General features: G+C 51.7%; 2 protein-coding genes across 2 annotated transcripts in view; one reads left to right on the top strand and one right to left on the bottom strand.

Annotated features, from left to right (window-relative positions):
* Window positions 1–443: 443 nt before the first annotated feature.
* Window positions 444–20,536, top strand: HABP2 (hyaluronan binding protein 2). Its single transcript, XM_048506889.1, has 10 exons — window positions 444–615; window positions 1,601–1,711; window positions 3,596–3,712; window positions 4,152–4,271; window positions 4,496–4,667; window positions 10,343–10,454; window positions 11,404–11,654; window positions 17,315–17,319; window positions 17,915–18,060; window positions 20,369–20,536. Exons 1-10 carry the CDS (start codon window positions 444–446, stop codon window positions 20,534–20,536), a joined length of 1,374 nt encoding a protein of 457 aa, XP_048362846.1.
* An 858-nt stretch (window positions 20,537–21,394) lies between these two features.
* Window positions 21,395–26,548, bottom strand: part of LOC125438089 (nebulin related anchoring protein) — a 72,761-nt gene continuing 67,607 nt past the window's right edge. The window contains 2 exon segments of the mRNA XM_048506268.1: window positions 21,395–21,807; window positions 23,186–23,338. Of these exon segments, the coding sequence (XP_048362225.1) occupies window positions 21,706–21,807; window positions 23,186–23,338 (255 nt within the window). The 3' untranslated portion in view covers window positions 21,395–21,705.

Here is a 26,548-nt window from a genome sequence, read left to right as displayed (position 1 = left end):
AGGATAAAAACTATGTAAATCAAATTAAATATGCATCATAGAAAACTGCCATTATCTTCTGGTGACTTTGTCATGTTCAAAAGTAATACGTGATTTGGTTTGGAGTTCTAGTGCTTTCTACTGGATATGACTGGGTAGTGCTTCAATGATAAGCCATTAAACTTGTTGGGTGATCTTGGCTAAGTGTTTATTGTTAATTCTAATCTGTATCCCAAAATTATTGTGAAAATAAAATGAACTAAGGATATGTTGATGATCCAGTCTGAGATCTCAAGACAGGATGGAATAGAAAGTTATACATAAATAAATCATCTGAATGATAGTTCAACAAACTGCCAACATTTCCAAATTAATGATACTCTCTTATGTTTATAGTTCTTCCATTTGTTCAGTATTCTAATCCATAAGAACATTTACCCATCCAGAAAATAAGAACTTATTGTATGAGAGATATTTTTGTTATACATGTCTATTCCCACCCATCCTTGACAGATTCAAACGATGACTACTATTATGAATACAGCACTGAATATACCACACCAGAACCCATGAATACCAGACATGGTGTGTCTTCAAGAGATCCTGACTGGTTCTTTGAATACTTCAGTTACAATGGTATTAGTTTTTACTTTCTTAAGGCGAAACAAGTAATTTCAATTTCTTCTTGATTATTTGCAAATATCTATTGATTTGGATAAATTATTTACTGTACATATTGCAAAAAGTCTGACCATCCCCTGTTTGCAAAACAAATTGAGACCACTGTGACTGCTTTCAATATGAATTATGCTTAACAGTCCCATCCAGGTGCGGGGGAGCAAAAGGGCTTGAGCACAGCCTTGCACAGGTGCATTTACCATCTCCAGAGCACTTACCCTGGGGGAGGAAGCAGATATGCTGGTGGCCATCTGCCCCTCAGCCCCACCACCACCAATTCCAGAAGTTTGGGCCCAGCCCAAACTGGGTGGGATCTGACTCTACTCCAAGGAATGCCCCAGTCCATTCCGTTTATGCTGGCATCCAGTTGGAATGGCAATGCAACCCCAGTCTCCCTAACTGCTTGGAAACCACCTCCCTTATATGGAAGGAAATGTTTCGGGTAGTTAGATAACCAAAATGCCAAATAAAGCACCAAGTCATTTGAAGTAGTTGAAAGTTCTTCAGATAATTTTGTTTTAGTTTGGAGTGATTCAAAAAGAACTTATTTAATTTAGAAGTCCTTCCAAATTCAGCTCCAAAGCAATATGATTCATTTTGTAGTAGAAGCATTTCCAAAGTGAATTCAGCCCCCTTATATTTACATCTGGATTCAGAGGCAATTGGCATATGTAGTTGAATGGAGAGGAAGTAGGGAACTACTTGGTGATCCACAGCACTGCCCTCATTTGACTGCACTCTTGGCATACACTGGTTGACATATGAGGACAGCAAATTTAGATATGAGAAAATGGAACAGCTGTTCCGCATGCATAAAGTTATCAAGAGAATAATCCTCAGTAGAGTGGGACTACAAAATAATTGATTGGTAATGCTTTACATGACTGCCATGACAAAACCTTAGCCTTTCATATGCAGCAACTTTGCTTTATTTCCCTGATAGTAAATCCATGCCAAGTCAAACCATGCCAGAATAATGGGATTTGTGAGAGGAACAGAAACAGCTATAGATGTCACTGTGTCAAACCATATACAGGGTCCAAGTGTGAGCATGGTGAGTGCTATTTTTATATTATTGCTGCTGTTATATCAAACTTATTTATTTTATATGCACCTTTTAATCGAAGTAATTTGCTAAATGCTTAGTCTCAAGTGCATAATTATTTACAATTTAAATAGGCTATTGTTAGCTTGGAGATTGTACATTCTACCAGCTTAAATATTTATTGCTATGTCAGCAGTTTTGGAAGGAACTTCAACATATCTATAGTATTTTTGACATTCATAACTTTGCATAGTTTATAAAGTATTTTAAAATAAATCTGCAGTGCTGACATACATATTTGAGAAGTTACGTGCATTTTGTGTGCTGAGCTTTTTAACCTTAAAAAAGTCACTACCTATTGTGATCAAATTATGTACTACTCAAATATCAACAGATGTACATACTTTGCTTTATGCCAGTGACATCCAATTCATCATCACTGTCCTAGTAAAGGCACCGGGGATCCATGTTCATTGACTGCTGGTTAGTCTCTAAGAAATGTGCTGATAATTTAAAAGTACAAAAGTATCCTCAAAGTTCAGTGAATGTTCTAATAGAAAATGAATGTGCTCTATCATTTTGCCAGAAAGGCTTGAATTACAATTCATCCCCACTATGTAATCAGTGATTTCATGAAAAAAGAGATCTTTTTCCAAGAGATAAAATGGCATGGAGACTGCACCCAAGAGAGGAGTTTCCTAAAATAAGGAAATTATTTCAGTAACTGAAAACCCAAGTTTTCGAAAAGATTTCAGTAGACTTTTCATGGAAATTTTCAAAACTTTTATTGGTGGTGCCAAGGACACATTATTATAACATATCTACAGTGTTCCCACAGCATACCAACAATGCTGCATATGGAACGTTCCAACTATAAAACCTTAATTTGAATGACAGAGTTCTGGAATGAAAAAACATTATTGCCTATATGATGTATTAGCTCCATACTACAGCAGTCTATAAAAACTAGACTTGTGCATTTAATTCAATATTCTTTAATTACTGATTACTGTAATTATAAAAATGAGATGAAAGAATAATGAATTAAATGCACAAGTCTAGTTTTTATAATGGGGTCACCATAGTGGGGTCACCATCAGTCAGCTGTTACTTGATGGTTAAAATGTATTTTAATGTATTTTTTAAAGATTTCTTCACAGTTGAGGTTTCCCTCAGGTTTATATATCTCCCCCTTACCTTCTGTTCATGGCTGTATTAATAATAAAACCAACCATAGATACAAAAATGATGATGATGATGATGATGATGATGATGATGATGATGATGATGATGATGATGATGATGATGATGATGGTGATGGTGATGGTGATGGTGATGGTGATGGTGATGATTGTTGAGTTGTTCCTGGCTGTATTGTATGGCTTTTGATCCCAACTCTAGTACCAGGTTCAGAATTAGATATAATGATACATTTACAGTTGCTGAGGTGGGAGGGTTTGACATTCAGGAGAAAAAGTGGAAATGGCATCACACAATGCTGCTGTATCATTTATGACCCAAAAAAATGGAATTAACATAATCAGATTGCAATGATGCTCTAGAAATCCTATCATTCTCTATGGCTTTTACCATAGTGATCCATGTGGTTCCTAGAGGATCATCCCATTAATGATGCCTCTTCCAATTTTTTGGCCAGAAATGATATCACATGATGCCTTTTTCTACCTCCCAGTTTCCTCCTGTGGCACATTTGCTGCTCATGAAATGCTCCTGTTACTGCTATTCATTTGAACGGCAGCAGGGAGCAAGGACAAAGAGCAGAACCTCTCCCACACTGGAGCAAGTAAGTGGCTTCCTTAGCTATAGTGCTGATGAAGTTGCAGCAAAGTGAGGAGATAATGTACTTGTCAATTTTACCGGTTCCTACCACAGTGGAAAACACATGTCAAAGAAACAGCTGCAATAGAGGAGACTGTCTTATAAGCCTAATACCACCTTATTATCGATGCAGTTGCAGATATCCCTATCAGCTACCATTCTGTGACAGAGGTAAGTACTATGTGTACAATGTTTGCTCTACAGCATCATTGAATTAATGGCCCTGCTACTGCTATTCTAAATATCTACTCAAGAAGTGAACTAAGTCCTTTACTGGTTTTTTAAATAGTTGTTAATATCATTCAATAAATATAATGTTTACATTTGGACAGAATTACTTGGTTGTAATGCTGCACCCTGCCCTTCCTCCAAGATGTTCAGGTTGGCTGATACTGAGTTATTTTATGTTTACAATAACCCCATAGATATATATTATCTTGATCAAGACTTATTAGCTTTATGGGTTTCCTCCAAACTGAATGTACTTCTAAGCACACTTATACTTTCTGATTACCAAAGTACTCCCAATTGTGTGTCTTCATGTACTGTTCTTGAAAGCTATCAATCTAATTTAAAAGACTGATTTGTTTTGTTGTCTGAACACTGGCAGCAAAATCTGTTTGTAAACCAAACCCTTGCAAAAATGGAGGCATCTGTGTGAAGCACCGAATAAGATCAAAGTTCACATGCAATTGTCCTGAACCATTCAGAGGAACATACTGTGAGATAGGTAAGCAAATGCTCTATGTTCAAGAGGTTGACAAATTAACACATGGGAAAAGCTACGTTGAACATGCCAGAGCACTCATGGTTGCCACAAGTTTGCCATCGATATTTTAAAGCAATTTCAAAATGTTGCAAGGGCCCACAGTGCAGAGTTCTTTACCCACCCAGCCCTCGGTGCCTTTTCAAATTCAAAAAGCCTTGGGGCATATAATTACACTTATTTTGTAGGACCAGAAGACTGTTTTACAGAAAATGGCCACACATACAGAGGAAATGTTAGTCAAACAGTGCTGAAGAAGGCTTGCCTTCACTGGACATCTCACCTTTTGTTGGAAAGCAGTTACAATGCATTTATGGAGCATGCTGATTATCATGACCTTGGGGACCATAACCTCTGCAGGTAAGTTTCTTTTCATGCATTCAGAATGTACTCCTTCCGCAAAACTTTCTATGAATAACAATGACAGAGAAGAAGATGGATCCCTTTGGCAACTACTGAATGTAGTACTGAATGGATTGAATCAGTGCTGAATGGATTGAATAATTTTCTGTTACCATCTATGGGAATAACTACTCTGAAGTTAATGGAACTATTTAAATATCACCAGCATGAATGTGCTGCATTTGGCTTAAATATGTGAAACTTCCATGTGAAACTTCCATATGTGAAACTTCCATTAAAACAAGAATTCTCCAGTAGATGTTTATTGCTGACTCATCTGGGAAAGATACATATGAGTTCCTTGAACTTTACCTTTTTCAGCATAAAGATGACAGGAGATTTGAGAATTCATCCACCATTTCCTGTGCCATCTTTGTTCTAGACTGGTTCCCAGTTCCTTAAGGACAGAACTCTGTAGGCACAGTGCATTCTAAAACAAAGACAGTCCAGGTAACGGCAAATTAATTCTCAAATATCCTGTCATTTTTTTTATAGTAAAGTTAAAACAATTCATGAAATACTGGTAATCACTAGAAAGGTCAAACTAGACATAACCAACATGCATTTTCTGGCATGTTGTTGTTGTTGTTGTTGTTGTTGTTGTTGTTGTTGTTGTTGTTGTTGTTGTTGTTGTTGTTGTTGTTGTTAAGTGCATGGTATATTGCTTGGAGAAATTAGGGGAACTTAATTCTTCCTCTTCCCACTCCTTATGACTGACATTTAGATCCATTATTCAGAACACTTACTGGATTGTGGTTTTAATAGTTTTAATAGAGTGTTGTGAGCCACTCTAAGCTCTGCTAGACATGTGGGTAGTTTTAGCTTACCTTATGCAAGTATTCCATTTCATGTTCTTAAAAAAATTGTAACTTTTATTCCTATGTTATAAATATGTGTTGATGTCCCATCATATCTAGTTTGACCTCAAGGCTCTTATGTTTACAAAGTTTTAGTAGTAAGTGAGCACCAATAGCAATGAAAACATTGTGACTAGTAACAACTATAAAGAGCAGCTGAGCTTTACCTAGGCCGCCATTGCTGCCCAGTGGTGGGGCAAGGAGAGGGCAGGCTCAGCGCCGGCATTCAACCCAACATCGGACTGGGCCACCAAGCTGCTGGCATGAACAAGAGGCATATCTGGAGGAGGCAGGGCTGTGGCCATATATAGACAGGCTGGGTCATCCTACGTCTCTTCTTTCCTGAGCACCCATGGCTTCTCTTCTCTCTCCCTCGCATCACCTGTTTTTCAGACCACGTGGAGCAGTAGGAAAGCAGCTTTTTAGCTTTTTAGTTCCTCTAGGCGATGGAAGGAGGCCTGAATTGAGCAAGATAGCAGGGCAGATCGCAGTGCAACTGTGAGCGGCACACGAGAGAGGACCACAAGGGGCCTGCTACAGTAGGGCCAGAAGTCACAGGGATTCCCCAGTGAATAGAGTCCCAGCAGGGGGAAGGAGCTCCAGTGGCAGGAGGGAACAACACACGTGGTAAAGGCAACCCAGTCGAGTGCCCATCCAGGCCACAGGCATCACCAGGTGCCTTAAGAGCAGAGGCAAGCAAAAGCACCAGGGGAGGAAGAAGTGCAACTGACACAGTGAGGGCTGTGCCACACGCGGTCTCAGGGCTCCCTCTACCATCCAGTGGGGATGGGGAAGCCTGCCAAGCTGGAAGCAGGACCAAGCTCATGGCATCCAAGGGGCGCTCTCCCCAGGCGCCCACAATGTGAGCCCCCAGCAAAAAGAAGAGGTCCTCCCTGAGTCAGGGGGAGGGGCACCAGCCAAGGTTTCCAGGGTCTCTGGGTCCTTGCAGTGCCCCAAGAGTAGCCACCAGTCAGAGATCTTGGGGGATGGGATCAGTTGGCAACCATCAGCCAGCTCCAAGATGCTTGGGCCCCAATCCCACTCCGAGTGGGTCATGCATGTAGTTTGATGCTTTGTTGTTATATGCTTGGTTCATAACATCTCTTTCTCAGCTAAATATATTCCAAGCCTTGATAATGGCATCACAGACGCCTTGTCTCACTTCCAGGAAGAGATGTTCTGAGCCCTGGTTCCCAATGCGAGACCTCACCCCATTCACCCCATGCTGAGCTTTTGGAAATTGGACAGAACCTGATCCTTCAGGGAGTTCTCAGGTCCCTGGCCCCTGCAACGCAGCAGGCTTGCCAGCAAGCTGTGTCTGCCTTCCTGGCCTTCTTGACCCCCTCTGCCCCTCACATGTTCACCCCTTCACAGATGGGGTGGTCCTTCACTACCTGGCACACCTTCGGGGTCAGGGCCAGCCCTCCAAGACCTTGTGCATGCACCTGGCTGCCATTTCCTTTTACTAAAAGGCATTGGGCGTAGCCAACCCATGGCACTCTTTACTTGTTAGGAGAACTATTAATGGGTGGAGCCACTTAACATCACATCCCAACAATAGCCACAGGCCCATTACTTTTGTCATGCTGGCAGGCCTGTCCAGTCAGCTGTCAACAATCTGCTCCTCCCAGTTCAAATTTAAGCTATTCCGGGCAGCCTTTTCCTTGGCCTTCTTCAGAGCTTTTCACTGCAGTGAATTGGTGCCCACATTTTGGGATGACCATAGTAGCAGGGCCCTCATGCTGTCTGACCTATGGGTGGGCGGCTTTGAGGTGCGCATCTGACTTTGCCAGTCCAAGACAGATCAGCATGCACCTGGGACTACAGTGGTCCTTGGAGCTTTCCTGTCAGGATTGCCCTGTCCAGTCATAGACACAGCTGACTACCTTTCTGTCCAGCCACCAACACAGGGCAATCCTTATACATTCTGATGACACGTGCTTATCATGCTTCCAATTTACCAGCATCCTTTAGACTTGTTTGGGCCACATGGGGCTCCTGGCATCAGAGTTTGACCCCTAATCCTTTCGTATTGGTGCCGCTACCACCACAACACACCTGGGTTTGCCCAAGGAGCAGATCCACATTATCAGGTACTGGCACTCCCTGGCAGACAAGGGATATGTTTGCCCCTGGCTTGAGAATTAATGTTTCTCATCTTTCAGTCCTTTCAGTCCATCACAGGACTATCTGGATTGTTGGTCACAGCATTGTCCATTGGGCTGCCAAGTATGCCTCGCCTTCTGGTTGGAGGAGAGACCTTGGCATTGCCAGCCACGTGACCAGCTCGCCACATGGTGTTGGACTTAGAATTCATGATGAGCTGGTTGCCAGGGATTACTATTTTCTGGTCACACCTATTGGAGCATCAAGTAGGACATGGGGAATTGGCCCCAGAGAAAGTAGACCTGGCCAGATACAGGACCAATAGGACAGTGGCACACTTTGTGCAGTCTCTGGAGGCAAGTGCCTTGCCCACCTAGACATTTCATTTCACCTTCCAGCACTGTATCGGAATGACGGCATCCATCTGTTGGAATGGGGTATGGACCGTTGGCTGCACAGCATCAGATCTACTTCATGTGATTTGTTGTTGGCTTAGGAACAGTGGGTTATTTACCTAGGGGACATGGGGTATCCTATGTCCCTGGGTGACCTCTAGTTGGGGGCGCAAAAATTTCAGATTCATTTGTGTGTGTTTTTATTTTTTAGTGTTTTTCAGTTTTTGACCTGCAGGGGGTGCAGTTTTTAGGCTAGCAGCACCAAAATTTCAGAGATTTTTCGGGAGACTTTCTTGATGATACCACTCAAGTTAGGTGAGGTTTGGTTCAGGGGTCCCATTGTTTCCAATGGGAGCTAATAGGAGATGTGGGCTACACCTTTCAGGGTCCATAACTTTGGACCCCCTGAACCAAACTTCACCAAACCCGGGTGGTATCATCAGGATAGTCTCCTAAAGATACCCTGAAATTTTGGTGCTGTTAGCTTAACAATTGCACCCCTGATAGCAATCACCCTCCAAATTTCCCCAGATTCTCCTTTTAAATCCACCCCCTTTGGCATGAACTTAAAGGGAGAATGTGAAGTCCCAATTTAAACATTGAAAGTGATGCTGTTTGGGGGTGGATTCCATTGGAGGTGAGAGATGATGTGGGGGGGGGGGCGCCAAACTCAGGTTTTGTCCCCGGGCTCCAGTTTGTCTAGATACGCCTCTGCTTAGGAAGCTTTGGCGTGAGTGAGGTGGCCTCACTCTTTGGCGGGTTGCACATGGGGACTGATGTATTCAGGAGAGGAGGAGCCTGCATGCCGGCCCTTCCATTTGGTAAGGGCCTCCATAAGAGGCTCGGGAGGGGGGGTGGAGCGAGTCTGTGAACCACATAGCCATGTGGAGGTTGCTGGGGGCTCGCAACCCCTGGCAGCAAGTTCATCCAGAGGCCAGCGCCCAGATTGCTCCCACTATCTTGCTGTTCCAGGTGTTGGGACAGCAGATGTGCTGCCCAGTGGTTACTAGCGGACAGGAGACGTTCTGCCCAGTGCTGGATCCATCCCCTATGCTGCACCTCTGAATTCTTTTGTCAGCACACCAATAAAATGACTGTGGCCAAATTTTACACGCACAATGGATTTCTGTGTCTCCTTTTGCACTCTCAAACCACTTCGTCCCCTCCTAGAGTGGCAAATTGCAGCTGAGATTTACCTTGGTTGCCATTGCTGCCTGTTAAGCATCCAATACAGTGTGGGGATGGGCCGCCCAGCTGACAGTGCAAGCGAGTGGCATGCCTGGAGGTGACGGGGCTGCTGCCTTATATGGGCAGGCCGGACCACCCCTTGCCTCTTCCTACCTTAGCACCAACAGCTTCTCCCACCCTCCTTCCCCATGGATCTGAGTTTTTTTTATTTTGGCATTCTGATTACTGTGATTGTTGTTGTTATTTGCATTTCATCTGTTACAGCCTGGTTCATTGCACATGGGAACTGATCTGCTTGGGGAAGGAGCATCTTGTGCTGCAGCCCTCTCCATTTGGTGGGGGCCTCCATAAGAAGGCCTGGGGGTGAAGTGAGCCTGTGAACTACATGCTCAGGTGGGGGCTGCTGGTTGCTTGCACCCAGTGGAGGGATTCAGCAGGTTCACACCACTTCGGCATAAACTGTTGTTAAAATGGTGCTTGTAAACAACCAGTTGTTAAATTATTTTAATCCCACCACCGGAACCGGTTGTTAAATTATTTGAATCCCACCACTGCTTGAACCCCCTGGCAGCAAGGGGAGTTAATCCAGAGACCTGCGCCCAGATGGCTCCCACTATTTTGCTGCTCGGGGCATTGGTGTTTTCCCTCATGCATCAGACTGGGGGGAAGTTATTACTGGGGGACAGCAGATGTGCTGCCCAGTGGTCACTGGGGGACAGCAGACGTGCTGCCCAGTGTTGGATTCATACCCCATGCTGCGCCTCTGATTCCTTTTGCCAGCACACCAATAAAACAACTGTGGCCAAATTTTACCCACACTATGGGTTTCTGTGTCTCCTGCACCCTTGGACTGCTTCCTCCCCTCCTCAGGTGGCAAATAAATGAATAAAAAACAACACACACACCTTATTCTATTGTGTAAGCTATACATATAGAGGAAATGTGTGTAAAAATGCTGATAGACAATACCATAAAAAGAATACACACACAATTAGTGAAGATCATTTCTATGTGTAGTGTAAACTTTTTCCAGTTGTTCTGCTCAGTTCGCTTCTGACTGGTGACTATCAAAATATCCCTCCTTCAGGAATCCAGATGGTGATGAAAAGCCCTGGTGCTTTGTCAATGTGGATAACAAGGTGAAGTGGGATTTCTGTGATGTCTCCTCCTGCTCAGCAACAGGTAGAGTAGATAATAATGTGGAACATATTAATTCAAGTTGAAAGGTGTAGCAGATTGGAAGACATTATGAATTGCCTGCCATCTATTCACAACTGTAACTTAGCTCACAAAATTATAGTGACTCTAGCATGATTTTTTAACAGTGTTCTTGAAGCTCTGCCCAAGAGTTTTGTGTTGTTATAGGAGCTGCTATTTGTAGATTGCTAAGACATGTGCCAAACAAATAACAGGTTCTGGGATGTCTACTGTCAAAAGACACAGAATGAATGAAATATGAAACACAACATTGCAAAACAAACCATCCACAGAAGGAAGGAATAAAATTCCACCTGAGCCTATTAGGAACTGTACATTACTAATGTGCTGTGAGAAACAACTTTGATGCTGAAAAGTTGAATTTCTGTGGCTAGGCAATTCAGTGCTGAAAGTGGTGCAGGTTATGTGTGTGTGTTTGTGTGTGTGTATTTATACATATCCCTGCTTTTTTGGATCGCCATACTAGTCACCTCACTTTGTCTTGTCTAAAATGCAGGTGCTTTTTCCTGTCTGAAATTTCTGGAAAATTCCTTACTGAACTAGGGATACAATATCTAAGAATTTCATCCTATTAGAATTTGAAATGCCTCCCCCCCCCCCCCATAGTGACAGCTATGAAAGACAAAGAACTAAAACTAATACCTTATCAGATTAATATAATAAAACCAAACCATATTTTGGCATCTTCAGACTTGTATCACAGAGGGAGGCCAGCCACAGATGCAGGTGAAATGTTAGGAACAAGATCCACCAGACCACGGCCACACAGCCCGGAAAACCCACCAGAACCAGTTGAATCCGGCCGTGGAAGCCTTTGACAACACAACAAGCAACTAACTTTGCCTTTCCAAGTGGAGGAGACTGAGAGAAAATACCATCACCCACATAACGTTTCTAAATGCTTGCCTTATCCTTTCTATTATAACAGAGGCCTTTGGGACTACACCCAATCTTATTGTGTGGCCTAGAGAGGGTAACAGTCCCAATGCATGTGGACAACCAGAGACAATAAGATCACTCAAGAGAATCTATGGTGGAACCAAGACCACTCCTGGCAAGCATCCATGGCAAGCCTCTCTTCAAAGGAAGTTTTCAATGGGCTCTTCCATGCCCAAGGGACACTACTGTGGAGGGGTGCTGATTGAACCATGCTGGGTTCTTACTGCTGCACACTGCATTGTGTAAGAATGCCTTCTGAGTTCTACTGATTTGGTACTGAGCTGCTGCATTAATTTTAAGAAATTGACTTAGACATGGACCACAGAGAGTCAAAGTGACTTATCCTGGTGTGGAGAGAATAGAAATTCCACTCCTCAAATATTAAAACTGCAGAGCATTTAATGAAGTGAATAAAGAGTAGATTCATGAGACGCAAAGGAAAGTACTTCTTCATGCAATGCACTCTTAACTTGTGGAACTCACTGTCACATGTTAGAGATAGCCACTTGTTTAGAGAAAAGATCCCTCAAGTGCTAAACAAAATGTCCATTCAGAGGCAGTAGACCTCTGAATGCCAGTTGCTGCAGGTTTTCAACAGATGGAAAGCTCAGCTTCTGTGGCTCTGCTAATGGGTTTTCTAGTACATCTGCCTGACCACTGTGAAAAATGGGATGTTAGATCACTGCTCTTATCTAGCTGGAATCTTTTCTTGATCTTATGTCAAGTGCACCACTTCTGCCTCATTCAGTACTGGTTCTGCTGTGATCCAGAAGTAGCTCTGCTACCGTCTTAATATTAACAATGGTTCCGTATTTTGGGTGCTGTGTGGTTTCTGGGGGGGTGGGGGGGGGGGGGGGTGGGGGGGGGGGGGGGTGGGGGGGGGGGGGGGTGGGGGGGGGGGGGGGTGGGGGGGGGGGGGGGTGGGGGGGGGGGGGGGTGGGGGGGGGGGGGGGTGGGGGGGGGGGGGGGTGGGGGGGGGGGGGGGTGGGGGGGGGGGGGGGTGGGGGGGGGGGGGGGTGGGGGGGGGGGGGGGTGGGGGGGGGGGGGGGTGGGGGGGGGGGGGGGTGGGGGGGGGGGGGGGTGGGGGGGGGGGGGGGTGGGGGGGGGGGGGGGTGGGGGGGGGGGGGGGTGGGGGGGGGGGGGGGTGGGGGGGGGGGGGGGTGGGGGGGGGGGGGGGTGGGGGGGGGGGGGGGTGGGGGGGGGGGGGGGTGGGGGGGGGGGGGGGTGGGGGGGGGGGGGGGTGGGGGGGGGGGGGGGTGGGGGGGGGGGGGGGTGGGGGGGGGGGGGGGTGGGGGGGGGGGGGGGTGGGGGGGGGGGGGGGTGGGGGGGGGGGGGGGTGGGGGGGGGGGGGGGTGGGGGGGGGGGGGGGTGGGGGGGGGGGGGGGTGGGGGGGGGGGGGGGTGGGGGGGGGGGGGGGTGGGGGGGGGGGGGGGTGGGGGGGGGGGGGGGTGGGGGGGGGGGGGGGTGGGGGGGGGGGGGGGTGGGGGGGGGGGGGGGTGGGGGGGGGGGGGGGTGGGGGGGGGGGGGGGTGGGGGGGGGGGGGGGTGGGGGGGGGGGGGGGTGGGGGGGGGGGGGGGTGGGGGGGGGGGGGGGTGGGGGGGGGGGGGGGTGGGGGGGGGGGGGGGTGGGGGGGGGGGGGGGTGGGGGGGGGGGGGGGTGGGGGGGGGGGGGGGTGGGGGGGGGGGGGGGTGGGGGGGGGGGGGGGTGGGGGGGGGGGGGGGTGGGGGGGGGGGGGGGTGGGGGGGGGGGGGGGTGGGGGGGGGGGGGGGTGGGGGGGGGGGGGGGTGGGGGGGGGGGGGGGTGGGGGGGGGGGGGGGTGGGGGGGGGGGGGGGTGGGGGGGGGGGGGGGTGGGGGGGGGGGGGGGTGGGGGGGGGGGGGGGTGGGGGGGGGGGGGGGTGGGGGGGGGGGGGGGTGGGGGGGGGGGGGGGTGGGGGGGGGGGGGGGTGGGGGGGGGGGGGGGTGGGGGGGGGGGGGGGTGGGGGGGGGGGGGGGTGGGGGGGGGGGGGGGTGGGGGGGGGGGGGGGTGGGGGGGGGGGGGGGTGGGGGGGGGGGGGGGTGGGGGGGGGGGGGGGTGGGGGGGGGGGGGGGTGGGGGGGGGGGGGGGTGGGGGGGGGGGGGGGTGGGGGGGGGGGGGGGTGGGGGGGGGGGGGGGTGGGGGGGGGGGGGGGTGGGGGGGGGGGGGGGTGGGGGGGGGGGGGGGTGGGGGGGGGGGGGGGTGGGGGGGGGGGGGGGTGGGGGGGGGGGGGGGTGGGGGGGGGGGGGGGTGGGGGGGGGGGGGGGTGGGGGGGGGGGGGGGTGGGGGGGGGGGGGGGTGGGGGGGGGGGGGGGTGGGGGGGGGGGGGGGTGGGGGGGGGGGGGGGTGGGGGGGGGGGGGGGTGGGGGGGGGGGGGGGTGGGGGGGGGGGGGGGTGGGGGGGGGGGGGGGTGGGGGGGGGGGGGGGTGGGGGGGGGGGGGGGTGGGGGGGGGGGGGGGTGGGGGGGGGGGGGGGTGGGGGGGGGGGGGGGTGGGGGGGGGGGGGGGTGGGGGGGGGGGGGGGTGGGGGGGGGGGGGGGTGGGGGGGGGGGGGGGTGGGGGGGGGGGGGGGTGGGGGGGGGGGGGGGTGGGGGGGGGGGGGGGTGGGGGGGGGGGGGGGTGGGGGGGGGGGGGGGTGGGGGGGGGGGGGGGTGGGGGGGGGGGGGGGTGGGGGGGGGGGGGGGTGGGGGGGGGGGGGGGTGGGGGGGGGGGGGGGTGGGGGGGGGGGGGGGTGGGGGGGGGGGGGGGTGGGGGGGGGGGGGGGTGGGGGGGGGGGGGGGTGGGGGGGGGGGGGGGTGGGGGGGGGGGGGGGTGGGGGGGGGGGGGGGTGGGGGGGGGGGGGGGTGGGGGGGGGGGGGGGTGGGGGGGGGGGGGGGTGGGGGGGGGGGGGGGTGGGGGGGGGGGGGGGTGGGGGGGGGGGGGGGTGGGGGGGGGGGGGGGTGGGGGGGGGGGGGGGTGGGGGGGGGGGGGGGTGGGGGGGGGGGGGGGTGGGGGGGGGGGGGGGTGGGGGGGGGGGGGGGTGGGGGGGGGGGGGGGTGGGGGGGGGGGGGGGTGGGGGGGGGGGGGGGTGGGGGGGGGGGGGGGTGGGGGGGGGGGGGGGTGGGGGGGGGGGGGGGTGGGGGGGGGGGGGGGTGGGGGGGGGGGGGGGTGGGGGGGGGGGGGGGTGGGGGGGGGGGGGGGTGGGGGGGGGGGGGGGTGGGGGGGGGGGGGGGTGGGGGGGGGGGGGGGTGGGGGGGGGGGGGGGTGGGGGGGGGGGGGGGTGGGGGGGGGGGGGGGTGGGGGGGGGGGGGGGTGGGGGGGGGGGGGGGTGGGGGGGGGGGGGGGTGGGGGGGGGGGGGGGTGGGGGGGGGGGGGGGTGGGGGGGGGGGGGGGTGGGGGGGGGGGGGGGTGGGGGGGGGGGGGGGTGGGGGGGGGGGGGGGTGGGGGGGGGGGGGGGTGGGGGGGGGGGGGGGTGGGGGGGGGGGGGGGTGGGGGGGGGGGGGGGTGGGGGGGGGGGGGGGTGGGGGGGGGGGGGGGTGGGGGGGGGGGGGGGTGGGGGGGGGGGGGGGTGGGGGGGGGGGGGGGTGGGGGGGGGGGGGGGTGGGGGGGGGGGGGGGTGGGGGGGGGGGGGGGTGGGGGGGGGGGGGGGTGGGGGGGGGGGGGGGTGGGGGGGGGGGGGGGTGGGGGGGGGGGGGGGTGGGGGGGGGGGGGGGTGGGGGGGGGGGGGGGTGGGGGGGGGGGGGGGTGGGGGGGGGGGGGGGTGGGGGGGGGGGGGGGTGGGGGGGGGGGGGGGTGGGGGGGGGGGGGGGTGGGGGGGGGGGGGGGTGGGGGGGGGGGGGGGTGGGGGGGGGGGGGGGTGGGGGGGGGGGGGGGTGGGGGGGGGGGGGGGTGGGGGGGGGGGGGGGTGGGGGGGGGGGGGGGTGGGGGGGGGGGGGGGTGGGGGGGGGGGGGGGTGGGGGGGGGGGGGGGTGGGGGGGGGGGGGGGTGGGGGGGGGGGGGGGTGGGGGGGGGGGGGGGTGGGGGGGGGGGGGGGTGGGGGGGGGGGGGGGTGGGGGGGGGGGGGGGTGGGGGGGGGGGGGGGTGGGGGGGGGGGGGGGTGGGGGGGGGGGGGGGTGGGGGGGGGGGGGGGTGGGGGGGGGGGGGGGTGGGGGGGGGGGGGGGTGGGGGGGGGGGGGGGTGGGGGGGGGGGGGGGTGGGGGGGGGGGGGGGTGGGGGGGGGGGGGGGTGGGGGGGGGGGGGGGTGGGGGGGGGGGGGGGTGGGGGGGGGGGGGGGTGGGGGGGGGGGGGGGTGGGGGGGGGGGGGGGTGGGGGGGGGGGGGGGTGGGGGGGGGGGGGGGTGGGGGGGGGGGGGGGTGGGGGGGGGGGGGGGTGGGGGGGGGGGGGGGTGGGGGGGGGGGGGGGTGGGGGGGGGGGGGGGTGGGGGGGGGGGGGGGTGGGGGGGGGGGGGGGTGGGGGGGGGGGGGGGTGGGGGGGGGGGGGGGTGGGGGGGGGGGGGGGTGGGGGGGGGGGGGGGTGGGGGGGGGGGGGGGTGGGGGGGGGGGGGGGTGGGGGGGGGGGGGGGTGGGGGGGGGGGGGGGTGGGGGGGGGGGGGGGTGGGGGGGGGGGGGGGTGGGGGGGGGGGGGGGTGGGGGGGGGGGGGGGTGGGGGGGGGGGGGGGTGGGGGGGGGGGGGGGTGGGGGGGGGGGGGGGTGGGGGGGGGGGGGGGTGGGGGGGGGGGGGGGTGGGGGGGGGGGGGGGTGGGGGGGGGGGGGGGTGGGGGGGGGGGGGGGTGGGGGGGGGGGGGGGTGGGGGGGGGGGGGGGTGGGGGGGGGGGGGGGTGGGGGGGGGGGGGGGTGGGGGGGGGGGGGGGTGGGGGGGGGGGGGGGTGGGGGGGGGGGGGGGTGGGGGGGGGGGGGGGTGGGGGGGGGGGGGGGTGGGGGGGGGGGGGGGTGGGGGGGGGGGGGGGTGGGGGGGGGGGGGGGTGGGGGGGGGGGGGGGTGGGGGGGGGGGGGGGTGGGGGGGGGGGGGGGTGGGGGGGGGGGGGGGTGGGGGGGGGGGGGGGTGGGGGGGGGGGGGGGTGGGGGGGGGGGGGGGTGGGGGGGGGGGGGGGTGGGGGGGGGGGGGGGTGGGGGGGGGGGGGGGTGGGGGGGGGGGGGGGTGGGGGGGGGGGGGGGTGGGGGGGGGGGGGGGTGGGGGGGGGGGGGGGTGGGGGGGGGGGGGGGTGGGGGGGGGGGGGGGTGGGGGGGGGGGGGGGTGGGGGGGGGGGGGGGTGGGGGGGGGGGGGGGTGGGGGGGGGGGGGGGTGGGGGGGGGGGGGGGTGGGGGGGGGGGGGGGTGGGGGGGGGGGGGGGTGGGGGGGGGGGGGGGTGGGGGGGGGGGGGGGTGGGGGGGGGGGGGGGTGGGGGGGGGGGGGGGTGGGGGGGGGGGGGGGTGGGGGGGGGGGGGGGTGGGGGGGGGGGGGGGTGGGGGGGGGGGGGGGTGGGGGGGGGGGGGGGTGGGGGGGGGGGGGGGTGGGGGGGGGGGGGGGTGGGGGGGGGGGGGGGTGGGGGGGGGGGGGGGTGGGGGGGGGGGGGGGTGGGGGGGGGGGGGGGTGGGGGGGGGGGGGGGTGGGGGGGGGGGGGGGTGGGGGGGGGGGGGGGTGGGGGGGGGGGGGGGTGGGGGGGGGGGGGGGTGGGGGGGGGGGGGGGTGGGGGGGGGGGGGGGTGGGGGGGGGGGGGGGTGGGGGGGGGGGGGGGTGGGGGGGGGGGGGGGTGGGGGGGGGGGGGGGTGGGGGGGGGGGGGGGTGGGGGGGGGGGGGGGTGGGGGGGGGGGGGGGTGGGGGGGGGGGGGGGTGGGGGGGGGGGGGGGTGGGGGGGGGGGGGGGTAATATTTTCTTTAATTAATATGCCTCTTATATAGGCTTTGTATGTGAATTAATATGCCTCTTATATAGGCTTTGTATGTGTAGATTGTAGTTTGAATAGTTCCAGAATCTTTGCTGCTTGTTGCTTAAGTGCTTAAATGCATGACAGTGACCAATATATTAAAGAGTGATACCTGGTAAGCCTAACACAGGCAGATTAACGGGTCCCAAAGAAAGATTATCCGCTGTGTAAACATTTTCAAATGTATTGATATAATGACCAAAAGAAGACACAATAAATGTCAGGATTTGAACCAGACTGGTCAGCTATGACTTACTGTTCCCTTGAAAAGTCTACAAGAACTTAATCTTCCTAGATCAATCAATGCAAATCTAGTAAAGTGTGGATTTTCAACGACAAAATGGCAGGAAGGAAAATAAAAGCATATAAATAGAGGTCCCAAAGCCTTTTTTTTTTTTAAAGGTATCTTCTATCTGCTTTGGTCATTTCTAATTCTCTGACAAAATTCTTACTGAATTCAGCATATCATTTTTACCCCTCAGCAAACAATTATATTGTAGGCAGCAACGATATCCTGTGATCCAATTGAAAAGAAAAATCCACAAAGATTTAGCTAAAGAAATATGGAAAGTAAGAGTTGCTTTCTGTTCCTGGCATTCATCCTGCAGGTGAGGAATCTCATCAGCTGTTAGATGCCAGAGTAAAGTTGATTTCCCAGACGCGGTGTAATGCACCAAGCGTATATATGAACAAACTGGATGAAAGCATGCTTTGTGCAGGAAATCTTCAGAGAACAAGAGCTGATACTTGTCAGGTCTGTTGCTTTTTCAGTATTTGAACACTAATTTCTCTTTTAAAAAAATGTAAATAGGCTATGCAGAGTAATGTCTGGCAGGGTACTACATATGTATCTGCTTCTTGTATCAGATATATTACAACAATCTCCTTCCTTTCAACATGATGTGAGAGGAATGTCCTTCAAAGCAACAGCATCTCTTCTGGTGACAGGCAAGCCTATGGGAGAAGTGCGACTGATATAAGCCACAGAAATCAGGGAGTGTGACAATGGCTGATTTTGCACTTTATAAATGCTCCGTGGCTGAGCCGGGGAGCGTACCTGCTGCGGTGCTTCTCACACTGCTTCCCCACTGCTGCCCGGCTCTTTCCTTCACTTTAGTCAGGACTGGTGCAGGAAGCCCAGAATGGTTCCCTACAAGCACGGGGCTTTCTCCCAAGCACCACTTAAGCACCGCAAGCTCTTCTGTAGTCTCTTTCACGCATGTGCGGGCATCCTCCATTTCCTGCATTCAGACTGGCTGAATCTCACCCCATTCCCCCCACTCACCTTCACTATTTTAGTTTTACATGACTCTGAACACAAAACAGGCACTGAGAATCGATGCCCTCACCTCCCACCCCCCATCTAAAATCCTTTTGTGTGCGACCGGATTGCCGTCTTCCACCCACCTTCCATCTAAAATGTAAATCCCAAATCCTTGTGTGTGTGACAGGAATTTCGGTGTGCAAAATCAGCCCATGTTTCTCCCAACTCATCTAGTTCATATTATCCATATCTCTCTTTTATAACCCCCCTCCCAAATGTATGTGCTGCCAGGCTATTACACAGAGCCTTCATATGTATTTACCTATTTCTCTTTCCTAGGATATCCCCAGAAGGGGAAAATATCCTTAACGTACTGAGTTTGAAAATGAATATTAATGGAATAGCTAGGGATTCTGGTCTGCATCTCTGAGCAGTTTCTCCAGGGGAGAATGGGTTCCCAGGCTTTTAGAACACATAGAGACATTCTGCATCCAAAGAACTTCCTTAGCAATGTATTGTCAAAGGCTTTCAGGGTCAGAATCAATGGGCAGGTGTGTTCATGGAAATAACACCTATATGTTAAGTGAGCTGTGGGTTTTCCAGGTTGTGTGGCTATGGTCTGGTAGTTTTTACTACTAATGTTTTACCTGTATCTATGGATGGCACCTTCAGAGGTATGTCATGGTAAGATGTTCATAGCACAGTGTGGAGTGACTATAAGTTATGATATATGTTTTGTCAACCTCACAGCTGAGGGGCCGGGCGGGTGAGGTGCATTTGCATGTATTTGGTAGAGTTCGTTTTAAGTTGCAAATCAGTCTACACTGCGCCATGAAGAGGAACGCATACCTTTGAAGATGGCATCCACAGATGCAGGCAAATATTAGTAGCAAAAGCTACCAGATCACTGCAGTACAGCCTGGAAAACCCATGGCTCCCTCAAGATATAGGTGTTCTTTCCACAAACACATTTGCCCTACATAATGGCCATTTCTGCACAGCCACGCTCGGGGGTGCATTGGCGTATATGACGCCGATGCACACACACACCCCGGACTGTTCGCATGAACGGTCCCGGTAGGAGCTGGGAAGACGACGCAACAATGCGCTGTCGCCCAAATGCCTTACCTTCCCTCCGAACTTCTGGCATGTCGCTCAGGCCAGGGGACACGCCCCCCTGCCCTGCGCGACAGCTCTGGAGTCCCAGGGCAGGGGGGCATGTCCGGTCAAAAGGTCGGAGGGAAGGTAAGGCGTTTGGGAAAAGGGGGGATGGTGCCTTCCAGATGCTGCCGTTCACACAGCAGCGGTTAGAAGCTGCTATTTCCAGAAAACGGGAAACAGCGGCTTTGTGCCACTGGGGGGGGAGCGAGGGCAGCACTGCTGCAATTCAGCAGCACCCCCATGCGAACAGCTCCCTAGGGACGGTGTTTTTGCCATCGCTAGGGCGCTGTTTTTGGCCCGTGCGGAAAGGGCCAATGATAGGAAGTCTGCTAATAATTAATTATTATTGTGAAGTGAGAAGAAAAAGTGAAGTGACAAGAAAAGTGACAAGAAAAGCTGCCTTCAAGTCTCCTCCATAAATTTGCAGATAGTTATACCATAACTACACTATACTACTACTGCCTCCGCTAATTATGCAATTTGATACAGTCATTCCAATTTAAATCTATTGAAATCAATGGACTTATAATGGAGCAAGTATTCATAATATTGTACTGTAAATCTTGCCCTGTAAATATTTGCTGTTGGTCAGTACTTTTGGTTTGGAATTATCTGCCTTACTTTTATTTCTTAATAGGGAGATTCAGGTGGTCCTCTAACCTGTGTTAAAAATGGCTCTTATTATATCTATGGAATTGTGAGCTGGGGAGACCAATGTGGATTAAAAAATAAACCAGGTGTTTATACCCGTGTGACAAGATTTCTCAATTGGATTAGGAGGAAAATTCAACAGGAGTCTATTTAGCACAATTAAGAAATGTCTTCGGGAACTAAAGAAAGGTAAAACAAAAACATGGATCCATAATGACAAATTATAAAGATTTTACTAATATTTTAATAATTAAAAATATATTTTGTAAAAAGATTGTTAAGAAATATAGAATTCAAAATGCAGTGGATGATTACAAATGTTCAAATGGGAACCCACAACAACTTGTGGAAGTAATCTTATTTTCCCCTCCCCCACTATTTCCCCTTTCACTTTCCTGACAGCCCCCATAGCCACTCCACTTTTCCAGCTTCCTTGTTTCCTTCCCACCCAACAGACAACCTGCTTATCACAACTCACCTCCATATTAACAGCAGGGTCAAATCACCCACCCTCCTTCCCCTTAACTATATTACTATAGTACTCAGGTCCCCCCAGTCTCCCCAATTACAGCATGGGGAATGTAGGGGAGGCAAGTACTTTTAAGTGCTGTCCCCCAGGAGCAACAGCTTGTGGAGATCAGTGGCTGCCGTGAGAAGGAGGTGGCAGAAAAGTTCCATTCTGCCACTGGAGAATCTAGTCTAGCTCCAATCTTTGTTTCTCTCTTGCATGCTCTTTCACTCTAATACATTTATTCTAATTCACTTACACATACCAGAAAACACTCACCTTTCCTTCAAGAATAACAAATCATCAAGAATCCACCCCAGTTGAGAAGAGTAAGAATTATATATAATCGTACGATTGTGTCCTTATTGTCAGCTGTCTCTCTGAATAATCTAATGTTAAATATGATCAGTGATGCATCATCCAATTGTGTGTGTATATCTTCATGAACCAAGGAATAACTATTTAATGGTCAAGATAAATATTTATAGAAAATGAATCTGTTAGTTTATTTTCAACACAGTTTATTGTACTTTCAGCAAATCATGGTTCATTCATTTTAGTACAAAGCTGAGCCTGCCAGTCATCTAGTACTAAACTCATTTGCTGTCTTAAATATATAGTAAGTTTCAGAATACATATACTTACAAATTAATTGATGTATGCATGCAAGAATATTAAAAAATCATTATCGATTCAAGATTTAGGTTTTTTTGGTGCCATCCTCTATGCTCCTTAGGGGTTAGAGAAGCTACATGACTTGCTGATTAAGCTTAAAAACATATGCATTTTCCATCAACAGATGTCCATGTCCCACTTCATTTTTTCATTAACTGCATTTTTCTTCGCTTGACTTGCAGAATCTCTGCTGCATCTGGGTTGATTCTGACTTGTTGGGATCCTTCTCCTGTTGTTTGTTCCTGCCAACAAAATTAATTCTAAGTGGAGAAAACTTGTTATGAAATACCCATTTATCAAATCAGCAAATAAAATGTTTCATTTGGCATTTTTAATCAAATAAAATTAATTCATAGTCTCATTTGACATTTTAAATAATAAAATATGAATTAACTTGATTGGACAGGCAGCTCTTTCTGGATACTTCTGAACCCTAGATGCCATCTAACATATAAAGAACACATATTCACTCCAAGGGCCCAGATTCCAAGTGATAACCATAATTTACAGGACATATTCCAAGAGAACCCTGTGACCTTGAACATCTAGGACTTTATGCACTGATTTCATTTCATTAGATTTACAGCAGGTAAAATCGTAATGGTCTGTGTAGCTCATTTAAATTTAGGTTAGTCTGGACTTGTTTTGTTTTGCTACAACAGACTAACATGGGTACCCCAGTAGAATTTACATGGTCTTAACTCTTTGTTTTATATCTCAGTACATCCTGGCCAGTGATCTTCATTCCTTGAAACATTTATGAAGTACATTCTTTTTAGAATCATAAATGAAATACTTTTGAAGGTAAAGGTTTAAAATATTGTTTTAGTTGCTCTTTATTTCCAGTATGGTGGTTAAGAGCAGTGAACTCTAATCTAGAGAACTGGGTTCAATTTTCTGCTTCTCCACAAGAAACCTGCTGGGTGACCAGTTCTCTCAGAATTCTCTCAGCCCACGCAGAGGCAGACAATGACATACCACCTCCAAACATCTCTTGCCTTGAAAACCCTATGGTTCACCATAAGTCAGCTGTGACTTGATGGAACCCACACATGGATAAAACAATTTCTATGTCTAGATAATGAAGTTTTCTTTATTTATTATGTTGCATCTCATAATTAGAATAAACGAGGGCAATTTTCTGTTCTAAGTTATACATAATGGCTTGGATCCCACTTAACATTTCTGTGGACGAGAATAATTTTTCCAAGTCTCCTTTCCTGCAGAAGAAACTCCTTCTCCCAGCTTTTCCTGGAGGTTCCCAGAGTAGTCCTCCAAGAGTAATATTTGGGGAGATGATGTACTCTGTAGTGGGAAGGAAGGAGGCTGGAAGTCTCAATCTATGAAAATTTTAAGTGGGATCCAAACCAGTGAATTTTTATATTGGTGAAGTATAAAAGTTAACTTCACTCTTTAGAACTAAGAATAAATTTGTGTGTGTGTACGTATATTTCAGTCCTGCTCTCATTTCTATTTCCTTCCCTCATTTCCAAATAATTGAAAACAAAAACTGATTCCTCCCAGCCCCCACCCCCAGTGACAGAATTACTGGAAATTTTACATCTCTAGTTCTGCACCTCAAGTCCTGGTTTAAACAAAAAGTGCTATCCATTCACTTACAGTTTCCAGATCATCCTGATTGAACATTCCTTCAGGCTGATGTTCCTGAGCATATGCCAGTTCAGCAGCCCTTCTGGCCATTTCCACTTTGTAGGAGCCTGGAGGAGTCCAGCCAATGCCTTTTATCCAGTTCAAATCAGATTTGTACTTCACCTGAAAAACAGATTAATGAATTTTGGGACATTAATGGGTAGGGTCTAAGAAAATACATATTTTATACTGTAAGCAAAGGAAATCACATACATTGGATTGCCTTATATTAACAGGATTGATTGATTGATTTGAACAAATACAAATTCTGACATAATAAATGTTCTGCATGTTCTCTGTCAATAAAAATCCAGAAAGAGTTTTATTTTATACAATAAACTTGTATCTATTTTGGATGTTGAGATAATGTTAGAATACAGTGACAATACATGTTGAAAGAACAGAAACCAAAAGAAGCCTACTGAAGAGTCAAGTAAGAAAGGTATTTTGGTTGTTGCTCTTGCTAAACGTTCGTGCACTCTTTGACACCCTGTGTCTTTTTAATATTGTGGCCAAGTTGAAAAAATAATTTTAAATTAAAAATAAATTTAAAAACATGTAAATCAAACTTTTAAATTTAAAATTGGATTTGGAAAGAATTAAGTTCTAACAAAATAGTTTATCCTCTAAAAATAGTTCAGCTTCTAAAAATAAACTCAATACAAATATGTAACATTGGATCCTATTTAAAATTTTTGCTAATGAAAGGAATTTTCCCCAGTGATGCGAGATTTCTCTGTCTTCATCTCCCAATGTAGTCCCAAATGCACCCCAAAATGTTGAGTTGAGAGGCTGTGGACACCTGGAAATAATACAAGGAAATCAGAGTTCCGCTGCAGGAGGGAGGACATTTCTGCTAGAACTAATCTTCTAAAACTGAATCTACCACCTTATGATAAACTTGTTTTCTTTGCAAATAAACAGTAATTGAAAAAAACATTTTTGTCAGTTGTCATATAGCCCCATATATTATGGCTGGGTCCTGGAAACCAGAAACCAGCAACAAGTCTTCACCGATGTCACCTATTAATTTATCTAGATAAACCTTGATCTGAGGTTGCAAATGCCTTAGCAGACCAGATGCTCGGGAACAGCAGCAGCAGCAGAAGGCCATTGCTTTCACCTCCTGCATGTGAGCTCCCAAAGGCACCTGGTAGGCCACTGCGAGTAGTAGAGTGCTGGACTAGATGGACTCTGGTCTGATCCAGCAGGCTCTTTCTTATGTTCTTATGTTCTTAACCTTGAATCATATTTTATGCCTAGCAAGTACTTCAACTTCAACTGACCTCTATTAGGTACATCGCCTAGCAAGTACCTGATCTCCAACACTTGCTCCGTCAATAAATATAGATCAAAGAAATTTACTTCCCATTTCATGGAGTACAATAATCTGACACTTGGGCATATCTTGCTCCTGGATGAGATTATTGGGGGTGGAGGGGGCGAAGGGGTGCAGAGGCATACCAGCAATAAATGGCCCCCGTGCACCCTTTGAGCCCCCCCGCACCCCAATTACTTCAGCTGTTGGAGTAGGGCGGCAGTCCTTGGCAGCCTGGTGGGGTCAGGCCTGGTGGGGCAGGCCCAGATGAAGGAGCAGTCAGATTGGGAGCCTGCTGTGGGTCTGCTGGGCTGCCCAGGACCATCCCCCTCCTCCACTGGCTGAGGTAAGTGGGGCATGATGGGGGCACAGGGGGCATGAAGGACATGCGGGGGTTGCCTCAGGTGCCATTTATTGCTTCCCTTAGTCTGGCCCCACCAGGCCCAGCCCCGCCAGGCTGCTCCTTCAGCCGGTAAAGGAGGGTGGCTATGGTCCCGGGCAGCCTGGTGGGGCCAGGCCAAGGGGCACACAGTGATCCTGCAGAAGGCTCCCAGCTTGGCTGGTGGCGCCTCTCTGCGGGAGGGGTGTGGGAGACACAAATGTGATATAATGGGTGGTGCCCAGGGTCAATTGACCTCCCATGTCCCTCTGGCAGATATACCCCTGGAGGGGAGGACAGGTAATATCATAAATAAAAAGATATAGGCTACAGCAGAAAAAGAGGAACCCCTTCTACTGTTGATTGATTCCAACTAGCACCAGTCTACAAAATCCTGTTTTGTCAATGGTTATAAAAGAGGCCCTGGCCACTTGTCTACTTGTGGTATCCTTTGCAATGAGCATACATTTCCCTGTCTTCAGCAATCATAATTTCCAAAAGCTCTTCCCTCACTGGGAAAGTGATGAAGATCAGCATACATTTAGCTTTCTTTGAGCTTTCTTGCTTCTCCCCATCTTCCCCTGCCCACACTGCAAAGGTCCCTGGTGCATCAGTTCAGCTTGGGACACTTTTCAGGAGTAGAATCCCTGTGCAAACAAAAAAAATTGAGGAAACTCCACTATGAAGCACACAATAGCCCATCCAAAAATGGTTCTTCTCTGGGTTCTCAGCATTAACAGCCCCCAGCAGCGGGATGCAGTGCCACTTCGGAGCTACCATGCCACCTTCAAGAGGACTTCTTGGGGGTGTGGGGATTAAAAAAAACACAAAAGAAACCTATTCATGACCTAAAAGCCCTCCATACAACAAAACTGTTATACACTACCAGAGTATTTACTGTCATTACAAATAGCTATCGATTTTCAGTCAGTACACTCCAGTACTGCTTCTCTAGTCCATTCAATACTGATTGAATGAAGATCAATTTTGATTTAAGGGTACAATTACACATTGTATCATTTGAAATTGTGATTTTCCAAGTGGAAGGAAGATATTCTATATATGTTCTATCTTGTTCTCTTTATTTAGAACCTAGATCCAAATTTCTCACAAGGATACTGGTGGATATAAACTGTTTCAGAAGACTCAGAAGAACTGACCCAACTGTTTTCTACAGGATGTCTCTTTTAGCTTTGGCAGCCAGGAAGATACAGACCAGATTTACACCCAAAGAGAGAAATAACTACTGATTAATTTATTTTGTCTAGTTGGTTGTTTTGTTAAATCTGTAAATCTGCAATTGTGTTGTATATTTTATACTTTATATTTGCTTCAAGCAGTTTTAGGTTCTAATGGCCTATGGCTTCAAACAATAAAATGTTATTACTACTACTTCTATATCAATAATTTCAGAGGGTCTGCAGTAAAACAGATTCAAGTCCAGTAACAACTTAGAGACCAGCAAGTGTTTTAGGGTGCAAGCTTTTGAGAGTCACAGCTGCCAAACGGTTACAATCTGAAAATATGTACACCTAAAGCTCTAGAAGAGTTACAATCTGAAATTCTTGTTTGTCTCTAAGATGCAACTGGATTTGAATCTGTTTGAATCTAAAGAAAAATGTGAATTAAATATTTA

This window comes from Sphaerodactylus townsendi, linkage group LG08 (assembly GCF_021028975.2).
Source record: "Sphaerodactylus townsendi isolate TG3544 linkage group LG08, MPM_Stown_v2.3, whole genome shotgun sequence".
Classification (NCBI taxonomy): Eukaryota; Metazoa; Chordata; class Lepidosauria; order Squamata; family Sphaerodactylidae; genus Sphaerodactylus; species Sphaerodactylus townsendi.
The sequence above is the reverse complement of the archived record's forward strand: the minus strand, read 5'-3'. Positions and strand labels throughout refer to the sequence as shown.